Raw genomic sequence first — 20,322 nt, 5'->3', positions numbered from 1 at the left:
GAAACTTTCGTTCAAGTATATTTTGAAGTAAAAAAGAGCCTGATTTGTAAAACTTTTGATCTCACGTGATATTTTCTCTTATTGTGCCTTTTGAGTTAAGTATTTTGATATTTTTCTAGTTTTCTAATGTTTTACATCTACCCTTTCTCGTAGAGTCAAAAATATCCTGACGTATCGAGTCAGTCACCAGGTTAGACAAACATGATGTTCTGTTTAAACTGAAAAAAGGAAAGACAAAAGACAAGCGCTGATCCACTGGTTAATTCGAAGAGCTGTTCTCCATCACCAATTTTCATAAAAGTCTTCCACTGACATTACGAACAAAACCTAAAAAAAATGGTATAACGACCTTCAGCTGCAGTTATTTTTAAAATTATCACTAGGAATCATTTCATAAGTCACAGAGGTTGTTTACTATTATCATTTGCAATAAGAAATTAGAAGCGAACTAAATGCAAAGTCATAAGGTTATAAATTACGAAAATGCCAGCTGTCATTGCAAAGAAAGGTTAGTAAACCTACTGATTGGTCGATAATTAATTCATTTTATCAAATCAATTTTTACAGATTGCTTCAGTAATCCTGTTGGTGTAGCCAGTCCCAGTATCATCCATGATAACCAGCTGAGTGCATCTTCAACATTCAGTTCTAAGGTTTTAGCGGCTTATGGGCGACTCAACGGTAACAGAGGCGATGGTTGGTGTTCAAAAACTAGAGACAGTAACAATGATTGGCTTCAAGTTGACATCGGAGAAGTAATTCAAGCATGCGGTCTTGCTACCCAAGGAGATATAGAGGGGATACGCGAATGGGTTACCGCTTTCACACTGTCTTATTCCTTGGATGGAGGAAACTGGGAAACTTATAAGGAAGACAGCGGCGAGGCAATGGTACCATTTTCATAGTAATAGATATAATAGGCAGCGTTGAAAGTCTTAATGTGGCAGCGAAGAACGAATTTTTTAAGCATAAATGATATTTTTTTGTCCTTGTTCTTCTTTTTTTTTTGCTTTTGGAAACACGTTTTCTTCCTTCTTCCCTCTTCCTTCGAAGAAGTAATGTTTAAGTAATACTTTTTTTAAAGGAATTTAAGAGGAAAGGTGACAGTTCGACAATCGACCGGCACAAGTTACCACGATCAGTGTACGCAAGATACTTTCGATTTAATCCAACCCAACGTAATATGTGGAACTGCCTCAGGGTTGAAATTTACAGAATCAAAAGTGAGTAAAATGCAACTGCTTTTCTCGTATTAGGAATACAAATAAATACCGCATATCTATGTAACATTCATTGTTCAAACGATTCCCTAGGCATACACGACCATTTGAATTCTAAATTAAGTCGCATTAGGTCGTTTATTATTATCATTTGCAATAAGAAATTAGAAACGAACTAAATGCAAAGTCACAAGGTTATAAATTACGAATATGCCAGCTGTCATTGCAAAGAAAGGTTGGTAAACCTACTGATTGGTCGATAATTAATTCATTTTATCAAATCAATTTTTACAGATTGCTTCAGTAATCCTGTTGGTGTAGCCAGTCCCAGTATCATCCATGATAACCAGCTGAGTGCATCTTCAACATTCAGTTCTAAGGTTTTAGCGGCTTATGGGCGACTCAACAGTAACAGAGGCGATGGTTGGTGTTCAAAAACTAGAGACAGTAACAATGATTGGCTTCAAGTTGACATCGGAGAAGCAATTCAAGCATGCGGTCTTGCTACCCAAGGAGATATAGAGGGGATACGCGAATGGGTTACCGCTTTCACACTGTCTTATTCCTTGGATGGAGGAAACTGGGAAACTTATAAGGAAGACAGCGGCGAGGCAATGGTACCATTTTCATAGTAATAGATATAATAGGCAGTGTTGAAAGTCTTAATGTGGCAGCGAAGAACGAATTTTTTAAGCATAAATGATATTTTTTTGTCCTTGTTCTTCTTTTGTTTTGCTTTTGGGAACAAGTTTTCTTCCTTCTTCCTCCGAAGAAGTAATGTTTGAGTAATACTTGTTTTAAAGGAATTTAAGAGGAAAGGTGACAGTTCGACAATCGACCGGCACAAGTTACCACGATCAGTGTACGCAAGATACTTTCGATTTAATCCAACCCAACGTCACATATGGAACTGCCTCAGGGTTGAAATTTACAGAATCAAAAGTGAGTAAAATGCGACTGCTTTTCTCGTATTAGGAATACAAACAAATACTGCATATCTAGTATGTAACATTCATTGTTTAAACGATTCCCTAGGCATGTCCGACAATTTGAATTCTAATTTATGATTTACCGTAGTTGGACTGCATTCACTTTTTATCGTAAATGAATATAGCAGATAAGTTCTCGTTTGACTTCATTCGTTTTATGCATGCTCCTTCAATTTTAGGATTTCATCGGTGGCTTTACGAGTGATCGTACCCAATGAATTTATAGTCCCTTCACGTATTCTGCAAGCGGTCGATTTGAGCCTGGTTTCCATAAAATCGTCTGGATTACCCTGATCCTCCCAAGTAATAGATGATTATTGAGTGTTTTCATATTCACAGCTCCAGGATGTCAGCACATGGAGCTGGGACTGGGCAATGGATACATCTTGGATAAGGATATCAGTTCGTCTTCTGTCCTGAAGAATAACACACCTGCTAAGAATGGTCGATTGAACTACGTTGAAGGATCCTCGTGGTGTGCAGCAACAAATGACAGTCAGCCATATCTACAGGTTGACTTTGAGAAGCTTTATATCATCTGTGCTGTGTCAACTCAGGGGAATTCCCAAGGGGATCAGTGGGTGAAGAAGTACACACTCCAATCTTCCAGGGATGGAACAACTTGGACAGACTATAAAGAGAAAGGAATTTTGAGGGTTAGTCACCTCTAGAATTATAATAAAATGTTATTTGCCTATTGAATGCAAACCATTGCCAAACTAATATAAAATTGGAAATTAAACGAGACTCACCTGTAAGTTGAAGTTTGATTGTAATTCTATGAGTCATCAGCCAGGAGTGTAGGGAGTGGTACGAGAGAGATTAGCGCAATGCATCAACCAGGCTTTAGAGGGTCCAATGATTGCCTCAATGATTAACATACCACACCGGGTGGGGATATAAACTGCAAATAGGGTGGGCGTACCACTCCCTTCACTCCTGGCTGATGACTCATAGAATTACAATCAAACTTCAACTTACAGGTAAGTCTCGTTTAATTTCCAATTCTATTTCATCATCAGCCTAGGTCGTGAGGGACTGGTGCGAGATTTTAGAGCAATCATAGAGGCATCATTAGAAGAAATTGTATTTCAAAAAACTAGGTGAACATTATATGACCATGGTTTATTAGGGTTTATTAGTCGTCAGCAAGCGCAACACTTGTGTATTACAACATGATAATGTTAACACAACTCGTAATAGAAGAAGAATCCAATTTTACGAAAAAAAAATTTTTTTTTTTTTGAGTAAGATCACTTGGTGGTGTCAGCCAAACACAGAATCGTGTCACCAAAATTGAATGCATTGTTGACTTGTTTAAGATAGTAACGCTGAAAAGTAATCTCATTTGACCAGCCCACGGAGGTAACAATGTCTTTGATACTGACATTCCTCTCTGCTAAAAAGGATGTTGAAGCGGAACGAGTGCTGTGTGCTGTAAATATAGACACATCAATACCTGCAGATTTCAACACTCTTGCACCACCTGGAGATGTTGTCTTTGCTGGCTGGGCCATGAGGTTTTACATGGCTAAGTAGTAATTAACCAGAATCGTTTCGAATGACTTGGGTTTTCTTAATGTACTCCTGTAAATGTTTAATAACACATAACTTTTCATCTTCTGGATATGTAAGAAACTCAACAGGTTTAAGATGGGTACCCACAGGACTTTGCTCAACTTTTTCAATAATTACAAAGGTACATTTGTGGCCTGAGAGCTCCATATTTTTAACTGAAAAGAATTTGACTGTCTGACACCTTTGTCCACTTAGAAGAGTTAACAAGAAAGTCAGCTTTAAAGTCAACTCCTTCAAGGAAAGCTCTGATACAGATTCGCCTTTACGGAAATAATTCAACACAATGTTCAGATCCCACATTGCTGTGTATCTAGGCAAGGAAGGACGAAGGTCATAAATCCCTTTCATAAAACGCTTCATTATGGGAAGCTGTCCAGTTGGGAGTGAGGAGCTGGTATTAAGCTGAAGGATAGAAGATAACATACTTCTTGCGGTGTTCACAGTGCTGTAGGACATTCCATTCTCATGTAGCATAGTTAGGAAATCAAGAACTACTGTTAAATCTGGAGTGATTTCAGTAGAGGGTACCATGCTTGAGTGGGCCAGTCGGGACCCACTAGCACACAATTTGCCTGATCCTGAATGATTTTCTGTAGCACCTGTAAGATACAGCTGAAAGGGGGAAAAGAGTAGAGTTTTTTATCAGGCCATGAAATAGTAAAAGCATTTATGAATGATGCTCCTGGGTCTGGTCTGAATGAGCAAAAGATAGGCAATTGCTTATTCAATCGAGAAGCGAATAAATCAATCTCTGGGCTAGAGTTAAGGGTCTTGAGGGCCTTAGTCAAAATTTCAGGGTTGAGCATCCATTCGGTATCTTGGGAATGGAAATGCCTTGATTCATCATCTACAATTTCATTGGAGGAACCAGGAATATGGGTGGCTGTAAGCCGACAGATATTGTGTGAAATGCAGAATTCCCAGATCTGAACTACAAGAGAATCACATTCTTCACCATGACTTATACCCATGTTGTTTATTTGAGAGACAGCAGAGGCATTATCAATCATAATTTTAACATGCTTGTCAGAAAGGGAGGAATGGAAACACTGGAGAGCAAAAAATGCTACAAGTAACTCAAGGTAATTTATGTGATGCCTGCTTTCTGTGGGTAGCCACATCCCACCTGTTGATGTATCATTCATAACTGCACCCCACCCTTGGAGAGATGCATCTGAATACAAAGTTACCTCTACTGGGGGACAACATATGGTATTAAAACTGCTATCAAGGTTACATAACCACCAGTGTAGTTCAGAAATTCCTTTGTGGGAGATGCACATTTTCTCCTCAAAATTCCCCTTGGCTAATTTTAGACCAGCAACCTTGTCCATTTCTAAATTTCTGTAATACAGGGCTCCATATTTGATACCTGGTAAACTAGAAATTAGGTGACCAATAACTTTGGCCACGCCACGGATTTTGACAGAGAAAGGGTTTTTAAGGAGACAAACCAAATGTGTCTTTATCTTGGTTATCTTGTCTCTAGTGGGACTAATAGTCATTTGGATAGAATCTATGATAAAACCCAGAAAAACAAGGTGCTGTTGTGGGACTATGACTGATTTCTGTGGATGTATGACAAGTCCAAGGCTTTCAAACAGTCTGATGGCAGCGATTACATTTGTTATGCACTTCTGATGGGTTTTGCCTTGCAGATATAGATCACCAATATACCCACATATGATATGACCACATTGTCCCAAAAAAGCTAACAGGGGTTTCATCATCTTAGTGAACATTCGTGGGCAGATGCACAAACCATTTGGGAAGGCTGTGTACTTGTATAGGGTGCCCTTGTAGGAGAATTTTAAAAATTTTTGGAAATCAGGATGGATGTTAACACAATAATATGCATCTTTTAAGTCCAAACTAGCCATCCAGCAATTTGGTGTGACAAGTTTCAAAACGGTATGGATAGAATCCATTTTAAAATGTGAGTTTTCAACCAAACAATTCAACTTTCTTAAATTGTGGATGAGTCTCACATTACCATCTTTCTTAGGAACTCAGAATATAGGAGATATTAATTCCCCTAACTCATGATTACATTGGACTATAACTTCCTTTTCTTTCAATGAGGAAATTTCTGCCTCAACAAGGGCAACGTGGTCTTTACAGATAGAATTGGAAGGATATGATTGCTGAAAAGGATGGGAAGAAAAACTCAAGTGTTTGGCCTGCAATTGTATGCAAAATATGAGGATCTGATGTCAATTGCATCCATTTCTCATAAATAAGGATACCTGGCCAGCTCTAAAGGACTTCGCTTTCCTCCTGAGATAAGGTAACAGATGGTCCCTAATATACCTAGGAAAATTACTTGCCTGAATTGTTATATCCTCTAAGTCTGTGAACTTTCTCTTGAAGGGGGTCAAGCCCTGAGTTGGTTTTGATCTGGGAGGATTGAAAATCCTCTCTCTGTTCACTAAAAAAGGCTTCTGCTGATATCTGTTATTGTATTGATTAGGACGGTCAGTATTTTGCTTGTAGTATCTGGCATCAGAACTGTTTTTGGTCATGACCTTACTAGTAGTTCTCAATTCTTGAAGTGTTTTAGGTAAATCATCCCCAAACAGGAGTTTCCCTGGTTTTCTGCTTCTAGCACATGCTGGACGAAAATCCTGATGTAGGAAAGGTTTTAAAGCATCCCTTCTTTTGTATGACAGTTCTGTACAAACATGACCTAGCATTGCAACAGAGTCCAGCAAGGGGTTTATCAGTGTTTTGTAGCTGGGGATGGTTTTCTTTGCTCTGTGTTCGAGAAGTTATCAGTTGTGCATATAATAGTACTAGACACCTCAACAAGTGCGTCTTGTAATGCTGAAGTTCGGATATCTGAGCGTTTGGCAGTTTGTGGACAGTTTGCTCCATATTTCCTCATTTACTCTGGGAACAAGCACGTTGTCACAATTACTCGGAGTCTTATATTTCTGGAGAATTTCTTTTCTCTTCTCCACAGAATACTCTGCATTAAATTTTCCATTTACGGAGTCAGCAAGACCACTTGCATTTGGTGGACCTGTGTCCTCTGAACAACTCAGAAAGGAACTGATTTCAGACATGAAATTAGCGTTGTCAGAGTCTCCATCCGATATATCCTCAAGGTCGATATCCTCTCTTTCATCGATATCATCTCCAAATAAACTTAAGGCATCTGCCTCACTTGCATCATGTTGATGAAGCATATCTGCTTTCTCTGAAGCATCGCTTTCATCCTCGTCTGCGGATGAATGAATGAATAAACGAATGAAAAACTTTATTTATGTGTCAGATCGATCTAGCCGAGGGTAAGAAACCCTCTACTAATAGGGGACACCTAAACTCAATACAACAGGTTAAAATTCAACTAATCTAACCATTTACAATAGATAAAATTTAATTACATCATTAACAATAAGAGCTAAAAATTTAAACTACCTTATTTAATACTCATTATTAAATTAAATAAGCACATAGAGCGTTCCCTGAGCCAGCTAATTGTTCATGTGCTACATAAAACACAGTTCTCACAATCGTATTCCAATTTAGACGAAAGGTTAGTTAAACAGATCTGTTTTTTAAAAGATTGTAGAGAAGGTGAGGTTTTTATGTTAGTTGAAAGTCGATTCTACAGCAAAGGGCCAATATATCTTAGGGAATGTTTTCCATAAGTAACAGTATTAAATCTAGGAATGTGGAAATCTGCGCCTCTGAGGTTATAAGGGGAACTTTTTAATGAAAAAAAATTCTTGACAGTCGATGGGCACAGATTATGCCTCACTTTCAACATCAAACAAGCTATATCCTGTAGCCTTCTTTCATAAAGAGATTTTAAATTAGCCTTCTTAAGTAATTGCTCATATGTAGATTTACTATCTCTGAAGACTGCACGCAAACCCCTCTCCTGAGTGCGTTCAAGTTTTCTCTTATCACTTGCTCGGCAAAAATGCCTGGTGAGATGGCGGTAGGTGAGGTACGGGAGGATAGCATCCTTAGAGAGGTGTAGTTTAGCAACGGTGGGCACTAAGTTTTTTATTCTCATTAGTACACCTATCCTCTGGTTAGCTTACTAGCACGTGATGTTTATGTGCACATTGAAATTAAGCTTGTTGTCAATAGTGACACCTAGTAACTTAATACTGTTCATAGAATCAATGTCAGTTCCTTGTATATTTACTTTTACTTTTATCTCATCTTTCCTGTCTCTTTGTTTATTGTTAATCAACATGGTATGGTATTTGGAGAGGTTCCCCTTAGGTAAGTTCGACTCATACCATGAAGATGCTTTTCTTGCGTTTGCGTTGAGGTTGTTATTAATCGTAGCAATGTTATCACTAATTTCCAAAAGCTGATAGTCATCATGTTGGCTTTCTGTGAAGCCGTACGAGATTTCCTTCGTTTAGATGTTATGATGGCATCGCTAGGGGATGACCGTTTCTTGCTTACGAGTTCTTGTAGCAAGTTGTTCCCTGAATCGATGCTAGCTTTCATACTATTTAACGCAGCAATGAGTGCGCTAGACTCTTGGTTACTACTTTGCTTTTCTGAGGCACAATTATCGTCCTTGTTGGCAGCCATGTTTCTTTTGAGAAAAAACGCGGGAAACACAATATGGCACAAAAAGCCAATTCAATACGGTACAAGGGCAAAAATATTACCCCTCTAGGACTCCTGCAAATCAGCGAAAGGAAACAAGGAATTCAGACGCTATAATGATACCACAAACCGTGCTAATAAATCGAATAACACACGGAGGGAAAAATCTCTTCGCCTGTTCGATGCTGAAGCACGTCACAACTGGTTGATGCATTGTGCTACTCTCTCTCGTATCAGTCCCTCACGACCTAGGCTGATGATTAAATAGAATCTAACAACCAATTTTCATATATGCGATGCGAGGTCTGGAACCCTTATATTGGGAGAACAGGATTTCGATAAAGACTGTTTAAAATCTCCTAGTTAATGGATGAAAAATCAAAAGTTAACTTTAGATCTTCCAGTTATTGTATATTTTTAAGCGAGAAGCAAACTGATATATGGAATCATCATTTGCAATCACTGAAAACGAGTGGTTAACCTGCAGTTGGTCTTCGAAATATATCCTTTAGTTTGGAAAAATATTTGCTAGAGTTAAGTCGAATTTTTCATTTCAAAGTTGCCCTGTATCCGTTCGAGGAATGCTTACAATAAGAAAATCAGACAGTTACTTTTGTTCATTTGTGATATTTCTTGCATCTACAGATCATCACGGGAAATTTTGACCCTAATGAAAAGGTTAAGCACATTTTGTGCTCCAGGATTGTTGCTCGGCGTTTGCGTATCATTGCTCGGGAGCACCACAGCAGCTGTTGTATGAGGGTTGAGTTATATGGAATACCGCTGACACAAGGTGAATTCCACTCTAAGTTCATCCGTGCTACAACAAACAGGATTATGAAGAGTGTTCTTAAGTGATTTCCTAAGATGCCAAGAAATACCTGATGAACTGATCAAAGATTCGTTCCTTTCCAATTGTTGAAATAGAGTATAAACAGTCCATTTGAATAAATTTACGAAAATTAAAATTCGTTCTTTAATGGTAGTTAGAATGAATAAGATATCTACCTCATGACGCCTTCCTGAAATCAAATCTTTTACTTTCAAAAATATCCCAAAAGACGTGATTTGCGCATCATTTAGGCCTTGAGTAAATTTTTTTCTTTGAAAAGAGAGCATTGTACTGTTTGAATCAGCGACTTTTGCCAAAAAGGGCCGCTAAATTTGCGAACCGAGCAAGCTACGAAATACGATACCTCGAGTTCTTTAACAGAATGACGGAATGGAAGAACGGAACAACGGCGGAACGGTAGAACGGTAAAATGAAGGAACGGTGGAACGGTGGAACGGTGGAACGGTGAATGAGCGGAATGGTGGAATGACTAAAAAAGAAAAAGTTTCAACAAACGGAATTGAAATAAAATAAGAATGTTATTTCCAATAAACAGGCGAAATCAAAAGAAGCATAGGTAATCATTGTTGGAGCCCAGAGGATAAGGTAACCATGAGGCTTTCGAACTGGTCCCTTTTCAACAATGTAATTAATGCTATTACAATATATTCTCGAATCATCTTTCTCTTGTGGAACAGGGTACTCATAAATATATGGGATGCAGCAGATTTTCTGTTTTGAATGCGAGACAAATATTCTCTAACAATTACCTTATTGCGTCATTATACATCCTCTAGTTCATTTCAATGCTACAAAAATTGTGCTATACCAGTAGCCACATTGACTTTGACTTTCTTTAGATATTGCCTTGGGTCAGCCTACTTCTCAGTCTGCTACGCATAAAAATAGTACGGCTGACAAAGCAGTGGATGGAGACGTTCGTTCCTGTGCTACAACTCAGCTCCAGCAGGACCCCTGGTGGAAAGTGGACTTGGGAGCACCGCAAATTGTAGCCAAGGTTATGGTTATATTCAACCATCGAAAGGAAGGCCTCCAAGTCTGGATTGGTAGGTTCAAAGAATCACGAAATATAACTAAGTTATCTGAGTGGGAGTTTTGCTCATGAAAACCAGCCCTCCATGGATATAGCTACAAATTAAACCACAGAAGAACTGAAATTAAAATTAAAAAGGAGCCCCAAGAACAACTGTTTTCCTAGATGGTTTATGCCTTTCTCATGGAGAAATGAAAATTCAAAGAAATTCATTCAAGTATCCGATCCCCGATTAAACTGAATGGTGCATGTAGAAAAAAAAAATTACAAAAGGCAGTATTGCGTGAATTGCAAGTTATATGAGTGTTTTGTATTCATGTCCAACAGGAAATCACAGCGAAAATAGAAGTTCAACCTTGCTTTGTGGAGGAAAGAACCATTCCGAAACGCTTTTAACAATTCTAGAACGACTTTTCATATATTGTCTGCCTAGAATTGTCGGAACATTTGTGTTAATGAAAGGTTCAGGCGCTGACAGAACTTTGTCCTTATGCGACGTGAAGGTTTATTCCGAGAAAGAGACAAGGATTGGTAAGTAGCTGTTGTGACTGTCTTGTCTAACTTCTACCGTCACTGCTAAGAGCGATTTCCTTATAGAGAAAGATGTTCATCGTTTTGAGAGGAACGCTGGACGGAAAAAAACTCTGGGGTCCCCCCAAAAGGAATTGAACTTTATTTATGCTATCAAGCTGGTTAGAGGAAATAGGGGAGGGGGCCGAGAGAATAAATGGTAAATTCAAAAGATTTTCTCGGGAGAGTAAAGCATTTTAAGACAAGTAAACAACATCTTTCTGAATTTTATCGCTTTTCTTCTTGTGAAGCCTTTTCACAACAGCAACTGTAGATAGCGAGGTACGTGGCCGTTGTAGATAGATGGCTGTTCTCAGTGGGGAGGATACCGTTGATAAGGCTTCGAATTTACGATGTTTCCTCTTATTTATTGCCTTTTTTGCTTTTTAAGCGTGTCAGGCACAGGCAGTTGGTTTGGCCAGCTCCAACAAACACCCCGATAAAAATTTCGCAGCCTCGTCGTTTCGTGCGGGTAATGAACCTTTCAAAGCACGCCTCAGTAATAGCACGGGAGCCTGGTCGCCTAAAGATGACAACAATATTGATGATTACCTGCAAATTGAGCTGGGAGATGTGTTCTTTATTTGTGCTGTGGCTACTCTAGGACATCCATATCGCGAAGAGTGGACCAAAAGTTATAAAATGCGTTTGTTTCTTAAGAATTGGATCACTTTTAAGGAGAACAACGCGGAAAAGGTTTGAAAAATAGAAATGCCGTGAGAGAAATCTTTTATTATTTCCTCAACAAGACAGCCTCCAGCCTCTCCGAGGACGGGCAATAACGAACAACCTTTCAGTTACCCGTCTGTTCATCGACTAGTTAACAGTAATACTTTTTACTCATATTAGCAAATAACCTGAAGGTGACTTTAACTCAGTTTCAAGTTTGTATGGAGTCTTCCCAAGAACGCTAACGAGAATCAAATTTAATTTACAGTAGATTATAAAAGAAAGACTTTGATACTTCATAGATATACTTCAATGAACCTTTGATTATATTTCGAGGACGAAAAGTTTCAATTTATGTCTGATCAATTTTTCCACAGATTTTCGGCGGAAATTTACAAAGCAACGAAACACTGAAACATGTTCTGGTAGAAGTGACAAGGGCTCGGATCATTCGGCTCCAGCCAGTTGACTATCATAATCACAAATCTCTTAGAGTAGAAGTGTATGGGACAAAAGTACCGGCAGGTTCGTCAGTCTTTTGGACGTAATCTTTCCAAAATAAACGCGCTGTGATAAAGGAATGTACCTATCGATTCTCTTTGAACACCACGAACCTTTTCTTTATAAAACACACCGAAAACTCTTTTCAAATTGACGTTTATGGTTATAGATAACCTAGAATCATAGAATAACAACTGTTCCTTTTAAATGAATTGAAATGTAAATGGTCTCGAGCTTAAGTGTACACCTTAATGATTTTTTTTTTAAAAAATTAAGAAACATTCCGTAAAAGATTATGGCATGCTTCATATCATAACCTAAAGTGAATCTGTACGCAGTGTTTTTATTTTCCGGAAAGGAAAGTGTCAATCTCTCGAACGTACGAGTAAACACGAAATGGTAAAGTGGTAGAGATGGATCTGGGACGATGCGGAAGAAAAGTACCAGGTTCTACTCTATTGTCTAACTCTTCAACTCCCCAAAGTGATTGTTAAGGACATTAGCCATTCGGCTCATTTTTTTGATTGATTATTAATTAGTTCACTAATTTCAGAATGATCTTCGATAGCCACATAGTTACAATGCTTATCTGTTTTTCTGTATTTCTATTGGTTTTGTAATCGGACCTTTCAGCGTCACCATGCGCATATAAAAGGCAAATTTAGCGTCCCTTTAATCAGTTCTTCGTAAGTTTTGAATAGCCTTGGTAAACTTTCGCCCTTTCGTTTTCTCAACCTCTGGCACAAGCGGGACCGATATGTGAGTACCTTTGTAACTTCGTTTTTTCCTTTCCAGTCTTTTCAGTGTTGGGCGACAATATACAAACAAATATTGCAATGATCTGTATAGATTTAAGATTTAAAGGCCAAAATCGGCGTGCCAATTTGCGAGTCAGTGAACGCCCATCATTTAGATCAAACAATGGGCTGTTTATCAGTCATCAAAACTCTTTTAATTTGTTTCCAAACTTTTGTTCTGTTTCACTTGTATTGTTAATCTCGTTATGGACTTTAGAGCCCAGTATTTGACACGCGATTCTTTCATCATGTATTCCGCGGCTTTTCGTTAGATTGATAGAACTTCGTTGTATTGTTGTTTCAGTTTACGATCGATCGTTCGATAGATTGATTGACTGTCAGAATAATCATTATTTTCGTCATTGATGGTGGTTCGTGGTCGATTGCCTTTCAAGAATAAAGATTCATGCACACAGTCAACTTTGGGTTATCATTTCGATCAGTAAAATAGTCCCCAAACACCTCGTTAACCGCGTTTTGGAGCAATACGCCCTTGAACTTGAGAATTTGGATTTGAGTCGCCGTAAACGCTACAGTGATTAACATGTAACTTCTCCCTATAATATCCATACATTATCCAGCAAACAGTTAGTGAGAATTAATACTCAAACTTACCAGGTGGAAGTTGTTACCTTGATTGAACACCAAATGATCGTAACCAATTAATTACAAGGAAATGTGTAACAGCTAGAGGGGGAAATTAACAATCAGAACTTGGGAGTTAAAAGGTCAAACCCTCTGTCAGCCAGTCCAGTAATGTAGATGATAACTAGACAATTCATGAATTTAAACTCAATCATAAACTTATTCACAAGTTAGTAAATATAGCTTTATTCTAACATCCGAACTTGTACTAAGCGGCACCGTATTAGTGGGTACCCTGTATACAGTAGTCGGTTGTCAAATTCCTTAATTTGTCTCTCATTAATCATTGTAATTTTCAACTCTAATTCGCGGTCATCTTTCAATGAGTCCCAAAGGCCTGTTTGTATTGTCTTCCACCTGTCTTGAACGGTCACTTAAAGGGGAACCAGTCAAATAAAACTAAGAATAATCTTTTAATTGAAATTTAATGCACGTTTCTCTCGAAATCAATGTTAGTAGTATTTTTAACTAGTGAAACAGCTGGTGCTAGCGAAACGGCTTCAGAACATGGTAAAGCTTTGGAGTGAATTGAGTAAAAGTCACATTATATCAGATAAACTACTATCAACACTCAGTTAACTCTGTGTTTGTGTTCTCCACAGGTGCACCTTTACCTCCTGTTATTGAAAACAAAGAGAGGGAAATATCATTTCCTAACTCTTTAATTAAATGGAAATCTCCTGATGCCGATGGCTGTCCAGTTACTATGTACACTGTGTACTACAAAGCCATCAAATCACGAAATAAAGAAAGCGATTGGCACCGTATCAATACATCATCGGGTACAAATGAGCTGAACTACAGTAGCCTACCACTTGACTGTGACACAGATTATGAATTTCAAGTATCTTCATGGAATGACGTAGGAGCAAGTAACCGCTCAGTGTTGGTGCAAGTAAAATCCATCACAGGTATTATATATCTATAATTTTCTTAAATCATCAAAAAGTGTTTGTCATTGGCCGCAGAAATCATCTGGATCCAGTCATTATTTATCATGGGGGAAGGGGTAGGGCATTCAGTTTTCTACAGTCCTCCTGTTGTACTCTGTTGTCGACAACTGATCCCTTCTCCGCTCCCAAGGAAAACCACGTGATCCTCCCCAAAATTTTTCTCCTCCCTTGGGTTGATAAATAACGACTGGTTCCTAAGTGAAAAAAATATATCAATAACACAAACAGAAAACGATTCTCAGCGGAAAACCACTCTTCTGGAGGTTTAAGGTAAAGCCGACTCTACGAGCCTCAGTACACAAGAGGATGGGGTGGAGGACTTGTCTCGTACCGATTTCTTTTCTACCTTGAGCTTACTTCTTATCACGACTAGGTTTCGTGTATCAACCCTTGTAACCCAGCATATAGCGGCTCCATTTGTTTGCCTGTTTTGCTCTTGTTATTTATTTTTTATTTTAATTTTTTTTTTCTAAGGGTACCCGGTCATCGTCAACAGGACTAACAAAGTGAAAGGAAGTGTTGTGGTGGTCCGTTGGAAGCCATGCACTGCTTCTTTGTTCACTATCTACCGTAGAGAAATACTTTCAGCGAGTAAAAGCCACTGGAACGCAGTGAACGTGTCAGGAAACGGAACAGGTTATGTTCTTCACCTTAGTTGCCAAAGAGAGTATGAAATAGTTTTAACAGCCTGGAATTTTACAAAAGAGACGCCACTGGCAGCGGTTCTAAACCAAAGCAAATTGTGGAGAGTGAGAACATCAGGAGGTGAGGTCACGGTAAATCTTAAAGATAAAACAACAAACACGACATGAACATTTACATATGAAATTTACTTAGAATCTTTTGCAGCCTTTTTGTTTCAACGCTTTTAGTTTACACTGTTTACAGTCATGCCTTATTGCATGGTATTGTCCGTGTTCACACAATCCACACTGTTCATGTATCGTGCTTGTTGTAGAGACTGAGCTTTTAGACACTAGGGAAACAGTTATTTTTGTTATGCCAAGGCGATAAAGTAAGGCTTTTTACTTTGATTGTTTTCTGACCCAATATCCAAGCTGTTTCCGTTATTTTTGGCTTCAGACAAACCGTTAGCTCCGATTCTTAAGAGCAAAGGAGTTCACGTGTTCGGATGCGTTGTGAATCTCAAATGGAGTCCTCCACAGGATAATGATTGTCCCCTGACCTTGTACACAATATACTACAGAGAGGAGCAATCGACAGGTGAAGACGAGTCCTGGCATCAAATCAATGTTACTGTGAATACTACTTCAATGAATCTTCCTTCGCTTAAGTGTAACACTGACTACATTCTGAAGATGACAGCTTGGAATGAGTTGGGAGAAAGTGATCACTCCAATGAATGGCCAATAAAAACAGAAAGGACAACTGATAATTCAATCGCACGAACCTTAACCATTGCTGTACCTGTGGGGTGTGGGCTCCTGATTCTGATGACTGTGAGTATCCTTTTCTTCAGACAAAGGAGAAAAAAGAGGAAACGTCAAAAGACAAGAAGGTAGGAATAGAATTAATAAACTCTGTGGAAATTTGTAGGATACAGCCTGTAACTTCCAACATACAAATGGGTTTTGCGACTTCATCGCCGACATTGTATAAAATCAAAGTTACGAAATTTGAAAGTCCGCTCCATGCATTTTTTTCTGGCGCGGAATCAAAACGGGAAACCCCGAACGGGCAGCATAGGCTCATCTTGCCTGCTCTGCTTCAGAACAGAGGATTCGCGTCATATTGCTCATATGCTAAAGAGCGTTATTGGCCTTGTTGAGAACAATTTAAGTAGTGATATAGCCATGCCAAATAGAGGTGATTTCCTTTTAGATTTCCTGCGCAAGCAGGATTTTTCAATGGGGGGTCGCCGAGTGTCATTTTGGAATTTAACATAGTACCAGAATAAATCATTGTTACAAATTGTTCCTTCTTCACTTCAGTCGTATATTCATGTTGCAATTTAGTATAGCTAGCCCAAGAGCTAAACTGTCCTCTATCTCGAAATCAAACACGGGCAGTTGAATAAACGATCGCACCTTCTTAGGTAACTGGCCCTGATAAGACGCCTGCAATGCAGGCTTAAATTGGCCTTACTTGCCTCCATAATGCTTCATATTCATATTCGTGCAATATTCTCATAAACAAGAAAGCAAAGTAAATATATTCATTGTTTCTTTCAGATCAAACTACGATATTGTTCCCCTTCTGCAAAAGGAGATTCCCCCGCAGCGTGTAACAATTATGGAAGAACTGGGTCGAGGCGCCTTTGGTAAAGTACACAAGGCAATCCTGAAAGAGATACCAAAGGTTGAAGTGTTTTTCAAGCCCAAAGAGGAAAGAGTGCATTTTAATGAAGGAAGAGTGGTTGCTGTAAAACTTCTAAATGGTAAGTTGACATGAACACATTTACATTTTTTCTAAGACACACTTGAGTCTTGAATCCTTTGATAAAAAGCACTTCTTGTAACCGTCGTTGTTAATTGTTCATCTTGATTTTTACTTGCAAAATAAAAGATGTTCATAACATTCACATTAGTGGTCTTGAGTGGAATATATAAATCAACCATCATTAACCAACACCCACCCACCCACAAAAAATGGCCTACGCACCTAATTATAGGAGAGAAAGGTTTGACTGAAGGTGGTTTTTGATCAATGTACAAAAACAGCATACAAAGATGTAAGCTTCCATTTTAAAACTGACAAAATGTCTTGGGTCTGTTTCATCATATCTCTTTCAGAAAGAGCTATCGAGGAAGGGAAAGAACAATTCCTCAGAGAAATTTCATTTATGCAGCGAGTTGGTACTCACAGGAATGTGCTAAATATGATTGGTTACTGGGACAGGTCGGAACCAATCATGCTAATCCTGGAATATGTTCCACAAGGAGATCTCCTTCAGTGGCTGAGGAACAAAAGGCTACAGGTAGAATATCATTACAGCTTCAACCTCAAGTGCTGTTAGACAAAATAGAATAATTTAAAATGCTTTGCACAATTTGCAACCAATACGATGGACTGAAGGTCAGGAAAGTGACCTGTCTGCTCAGAATGGAAACTGTCTGAGAACGTGTAGGCGTAAAAGCCTTTTTATTGCCGGTGCCATGTCAGTTAAAGGATCTTAATTTTTTTCGACATTTAAAATAATTTCCGTTTTTGAATTTTATTTTTTTATAAAAGCTGACATGATAAATTGTTTTTCACAGAGTATTATACTTATTTCAGAACAAAAACAAAAAGGGCATCGACGGTGTCATATTTGAATCCATTGCCGATCCTGCATGGTCAGATAGTGAAATGAGTTCGCAAGAAGCCAACTCAGATATGTCAGAACAAGCAGCCTTACATGGCTATGAAAATACTGGAAACGAAGTCATGAGTGTTATAGAATTCATGAACATTTCTGGTAACCTAGATGACATAAGCAATACGTCCGTCATTTCTATCAAAGTGGATGAACAACCATCAACTGAAGAGGAAAGGGATGAAAAAATCGTAACAGAACCGGGTAAAGGAAGCTTCCCTGAAAGATTCAATGTTGGTTCACTAGCAGATGTTGTCAGCAACACTTTTGAGAGATGCAGACGAAACCCTGAGAAGATTAAAGAAAAGAAAGAAGACGATAAAATTATTCCATTTCTTGATGATGGAGAAAATTGCATTGCAATAAGAGAAGTTTGTGCTCTATCCGTGAGCAGCGAATGTAAGAAGCAGAGTGAAGAATTCAAATGTTTGGATGTAATACCATCACTGACAACAGGCAATAGGGGCGAAGAGTACGAAACCAAGGAAAAAGCTCGTGCTGAATACAAGGAGGAAGGAGAAACAGACAACGAATTTACACCATCGTTTGTAAGTAAAGAAATTTGTACGATAGTCCAGGAGGTCCAATCATCAGCACCTTCCGAAGAAAGCGCGAAAGAAGGCGAAGAGTCCAATAACCAGGGCATACTGGAAAGCTCTGAAGTGAGTCAATCCACTGAAGATTATGGAGGTACCGCGGAGCGAGAGAGTGAATCCGAAAAAAAAACATTATTGCTTGACACTAAAGAAATCCAAATTCAAATTCCCGAAACGGTTCCTCCTCATGAGCTATGTGGACAAAACGCACTTGACCCACTCCAAGTGATTTTGCCCACTTTGCGTGAAATCATCTATAAGAAAGATTCTTCTACTGATCTTCGGCACGATGGTAACGCTGAGGACAATTTAAAAGACAGGAAGACGGAGAATGAGTATAGTAAGAGGAATCAAGAGAATGATGAAGTGAAGTTGATCATTGATGACGACGAAAATTTTAACGCACCAGTGCAATTTGCCAAACGTGATTTGCCACAATCTAAGAATACAGAGGAACAGCAGCAAACAGAAGGCGACGCTGAGCAAGAGGTCGACTTCTCCGTCAAAGATGTCCTTTGTTTCGCGTGGCAGATAGCAAAGGGAATGGTAGGTGCTAAGATGAGAGATATATTTGATCTGCTGCCAGTGACAAAACTATTACATCAGACGTATTCCAAGATTATAAGGAATAAAATTCCTTCTCAATGACCATCTGTTTCAAGCTCTGAATGCTTCGTGACCTATAAATCGTTTTGTTTTATCTTAGCAAGATATCTGGAAAAGAAACTAATTTTGGCAATAGAGTGATATGATCAATAGCAGTGTATTGTTTGGACTCAAAAACTTAGTATGAGGGGAAAAAGACCTTGACTTGTATTGTCTTTCTAAACAGGAGTACTTGTCCAGCAAGGGATTTGTTCACCGTGATCTGGCCGCACGTAACATCCTTCTTGGTGAGGACAGAGCTGTGAAAATTGCTGACTTTGGCATGTTACGTCACACGTATGGAGACATATATGAAATGAAGAACACAAAAAAACTGCCAATCAAATGGATGGCACCTGAATTACTACACAGCGCCATATACACTTCAAAAAGTGATGTGTAAGTCTTTAACAGTTTGAACAACGACTTTTCCTCTTTTATTGTGTCCTATGTTTGCTGGAGAAAGTATCAATTTAACAACTTTTGTAAAGAGAAGAGCTCTCTCTGTAAGACTTCTCTTCAAAAAGAGAAGTTTTTCATGATAGCTAGCATTAGCACACAATCTAGCACCAACGACATGTTTGGCCCATCCTTCCATCCTTCAAGTAAACTATTACATGATGGAAGGTGCAAAAGTTGATTGACACCTTTTAAAACAATAAAAACAACACCACTCTGATCATAGTAAATAGTCTCCTCTACTAACTATGCTCTGATCCGTATTACTTTGTTTGTATTCTCTGAATTCCTGAAGACTGTACAAACTTTTTCATTTTTAGACTGGAAGATTTCTACTGAAAGAATGTATGCTTCAGTCAAAAGGTTATATCATGAATGCACATCTTCAGTCACCTTAGGGAAAAATTACAAAACCATTTTAGCCAATAGTTCAAAATTAAAATGTCAGGAGGGATCACTCTTCATTTTCTATTGTTGTAGGTGGTCTTTTGGTATAGTTCTATGGGAAATGTGCACAATGGGTAGGTCAAAACACTGGATCCATTATTGACAGTAACAATAAAATCCTCACTTGTTATTAAGAGAAATCATTATAATTCAAACGCAGGATGCATCAGCTTAGATATATCTAATTGTTTCTAGTTTCAGAGGTATGGTCAGTACTTTTGGGTCTTAAACAATAGGTTTAAGAGGTATATGGCCCACAATGCCAAACAAAGAACAACAAAAAAGTTCCTTCATTTCAAAAAGCAATGATACCAGGCAGCAGATCAGATGCCCTAAGAATCCGACAGAAGCTCCCACTTTTGGCATTTGTTTTTGGTTCAAATTTAAATTAGTTATGTACGGCATTATTAGTGTTACTGTATTACACTCTATCACTTTCTGTTATAATTATGATTTTGATGATAATGATGACA

General features: G+C 38.5%; 1 protein-coding gene and 2 long non-coding RNA genes across 7 annotated transcripts in view; 2 read left to right on the top strand and 1 right to left on the bottom strand.

Moving 5' to 3' along the window:
• The window catches only part of LOC111332921 (uncharacterized), a 29,640-nt gene that overhangs the window by 6,734 nt on the left and 2,584 nt on the right, over nt 1-20,322 (top strand). For all 4 annotated transcript variants that reach the window (XM_088759021.1, XM_088759020.1, XM_088759022.1 and 1 more), the window contains 19 exons: nt 154-190; nt 568-890; nt 1,085-1,223; nt 1,515-1,837; nt 2,024-2,162; nt 2,549-2,865; nt 9,011-9,158; nt 10,058-10,264; nt 10,579-10,782; nt 11,213-11,517; nt 11,868-12,015; nt 14,036-14,344; nt 14,861-15,151; nt 15,470-15,905; nt 16,579-16,784; nt 17,140-17,324; nt 17,624-18,844; nt 19,131-19,342; nt 19,883-19,923. In XM_088759021.1, coding sequence (XP_088615147.1) covers nt 154-190; nt 568-890; nt 1,085-1,223; nt 1,515-1,837; nt 2,024-2,162; nt 2,549-2,865; nt 9,011-9,158; nt 10,058-10,264; nt 10,579-10,782; nt 11,213-11,517; nt 11,868-12,015; nt 14,036-14,344; nt 14,861-15,151; nt 15,470-15,905; nt 16,579-16,784; nt 17,140-17,324; nt 17,624-18,844; nt 19,131-19,342; nt 19,883-19,923 — 5,191 coding nt within the window. The remainder of the gene's footprint in view (nt 1-153; nt 191-567; nt 891-1,084; nt 1,224-1,514; nt 1,838-2,023; nt 2,163-2,548; nt 2,866-9,010; nt 9,159-10,057; nt 10,265-10,578; nt 10,783-11,212; nt 11,518-11,867; nt 12,016-14,035; nt 14,345-14,860; nt 15,152-15,469; nt 15,906-16,578; nt 16,785-17,139; nt 17,325-17,623; nt 18,845-19,130; nt 19,343-19,882; nt 19,924-20,322) is intronic.
• Nucleotides 5,272-7,962, top strand: LOC148732782 (uncharacterized). Its single transcript, XR_016000790.1, has 2 exons — nt 5,272-6,074; nt 6,750-7,962. It is a non-coding gene; the product is annotated as an uncharacterized LOC148732782 (long non-coding RNA).
• LOC148732781 (uncharacterized) lies at nt 15,037-17,340 on the bottom strand. 2 transcript variants are annotated; one of them, XR_016000789.1, is made up of 4 exons: nt 17,211-17,340; nt 16,809-16,897; nt 15,798-15,860; nt 15,037-15,168 (listed from the first exon to the last, which is right to left on the bottom strand). It is a non-coding gene; the product is annotated as an uncharacterized LOC148732781 (long non-coding RNA). The 2 variants fall into 2 exon arrangements; XR_016000788.1 differs by lacking the exon at nt 15,037-15,168 and having other exon boundaries at nt 15,723-15,860.

The sequence above is a fragment of the Stylophora pistillata genome, chromosome 4, assembly GCF_964205215.1.
Source record: "Stylophora pistillata chromosome 4, jaStyPist1.2, whole genome shotgun sequence".
Taxonomy (NCBI): domain Eukaryota; kingdom Metazoa; phylum Cnidaria; class Anthozoa; order Scleractinia; family Pocilloporidae; genus Stylophora; species Stylophora pistillata.
The sequence above is the reverse complement of the archived record's forward strand: the minus strand, read 5'-3'. Positions and strand labels throughout refer to the sequence as shown.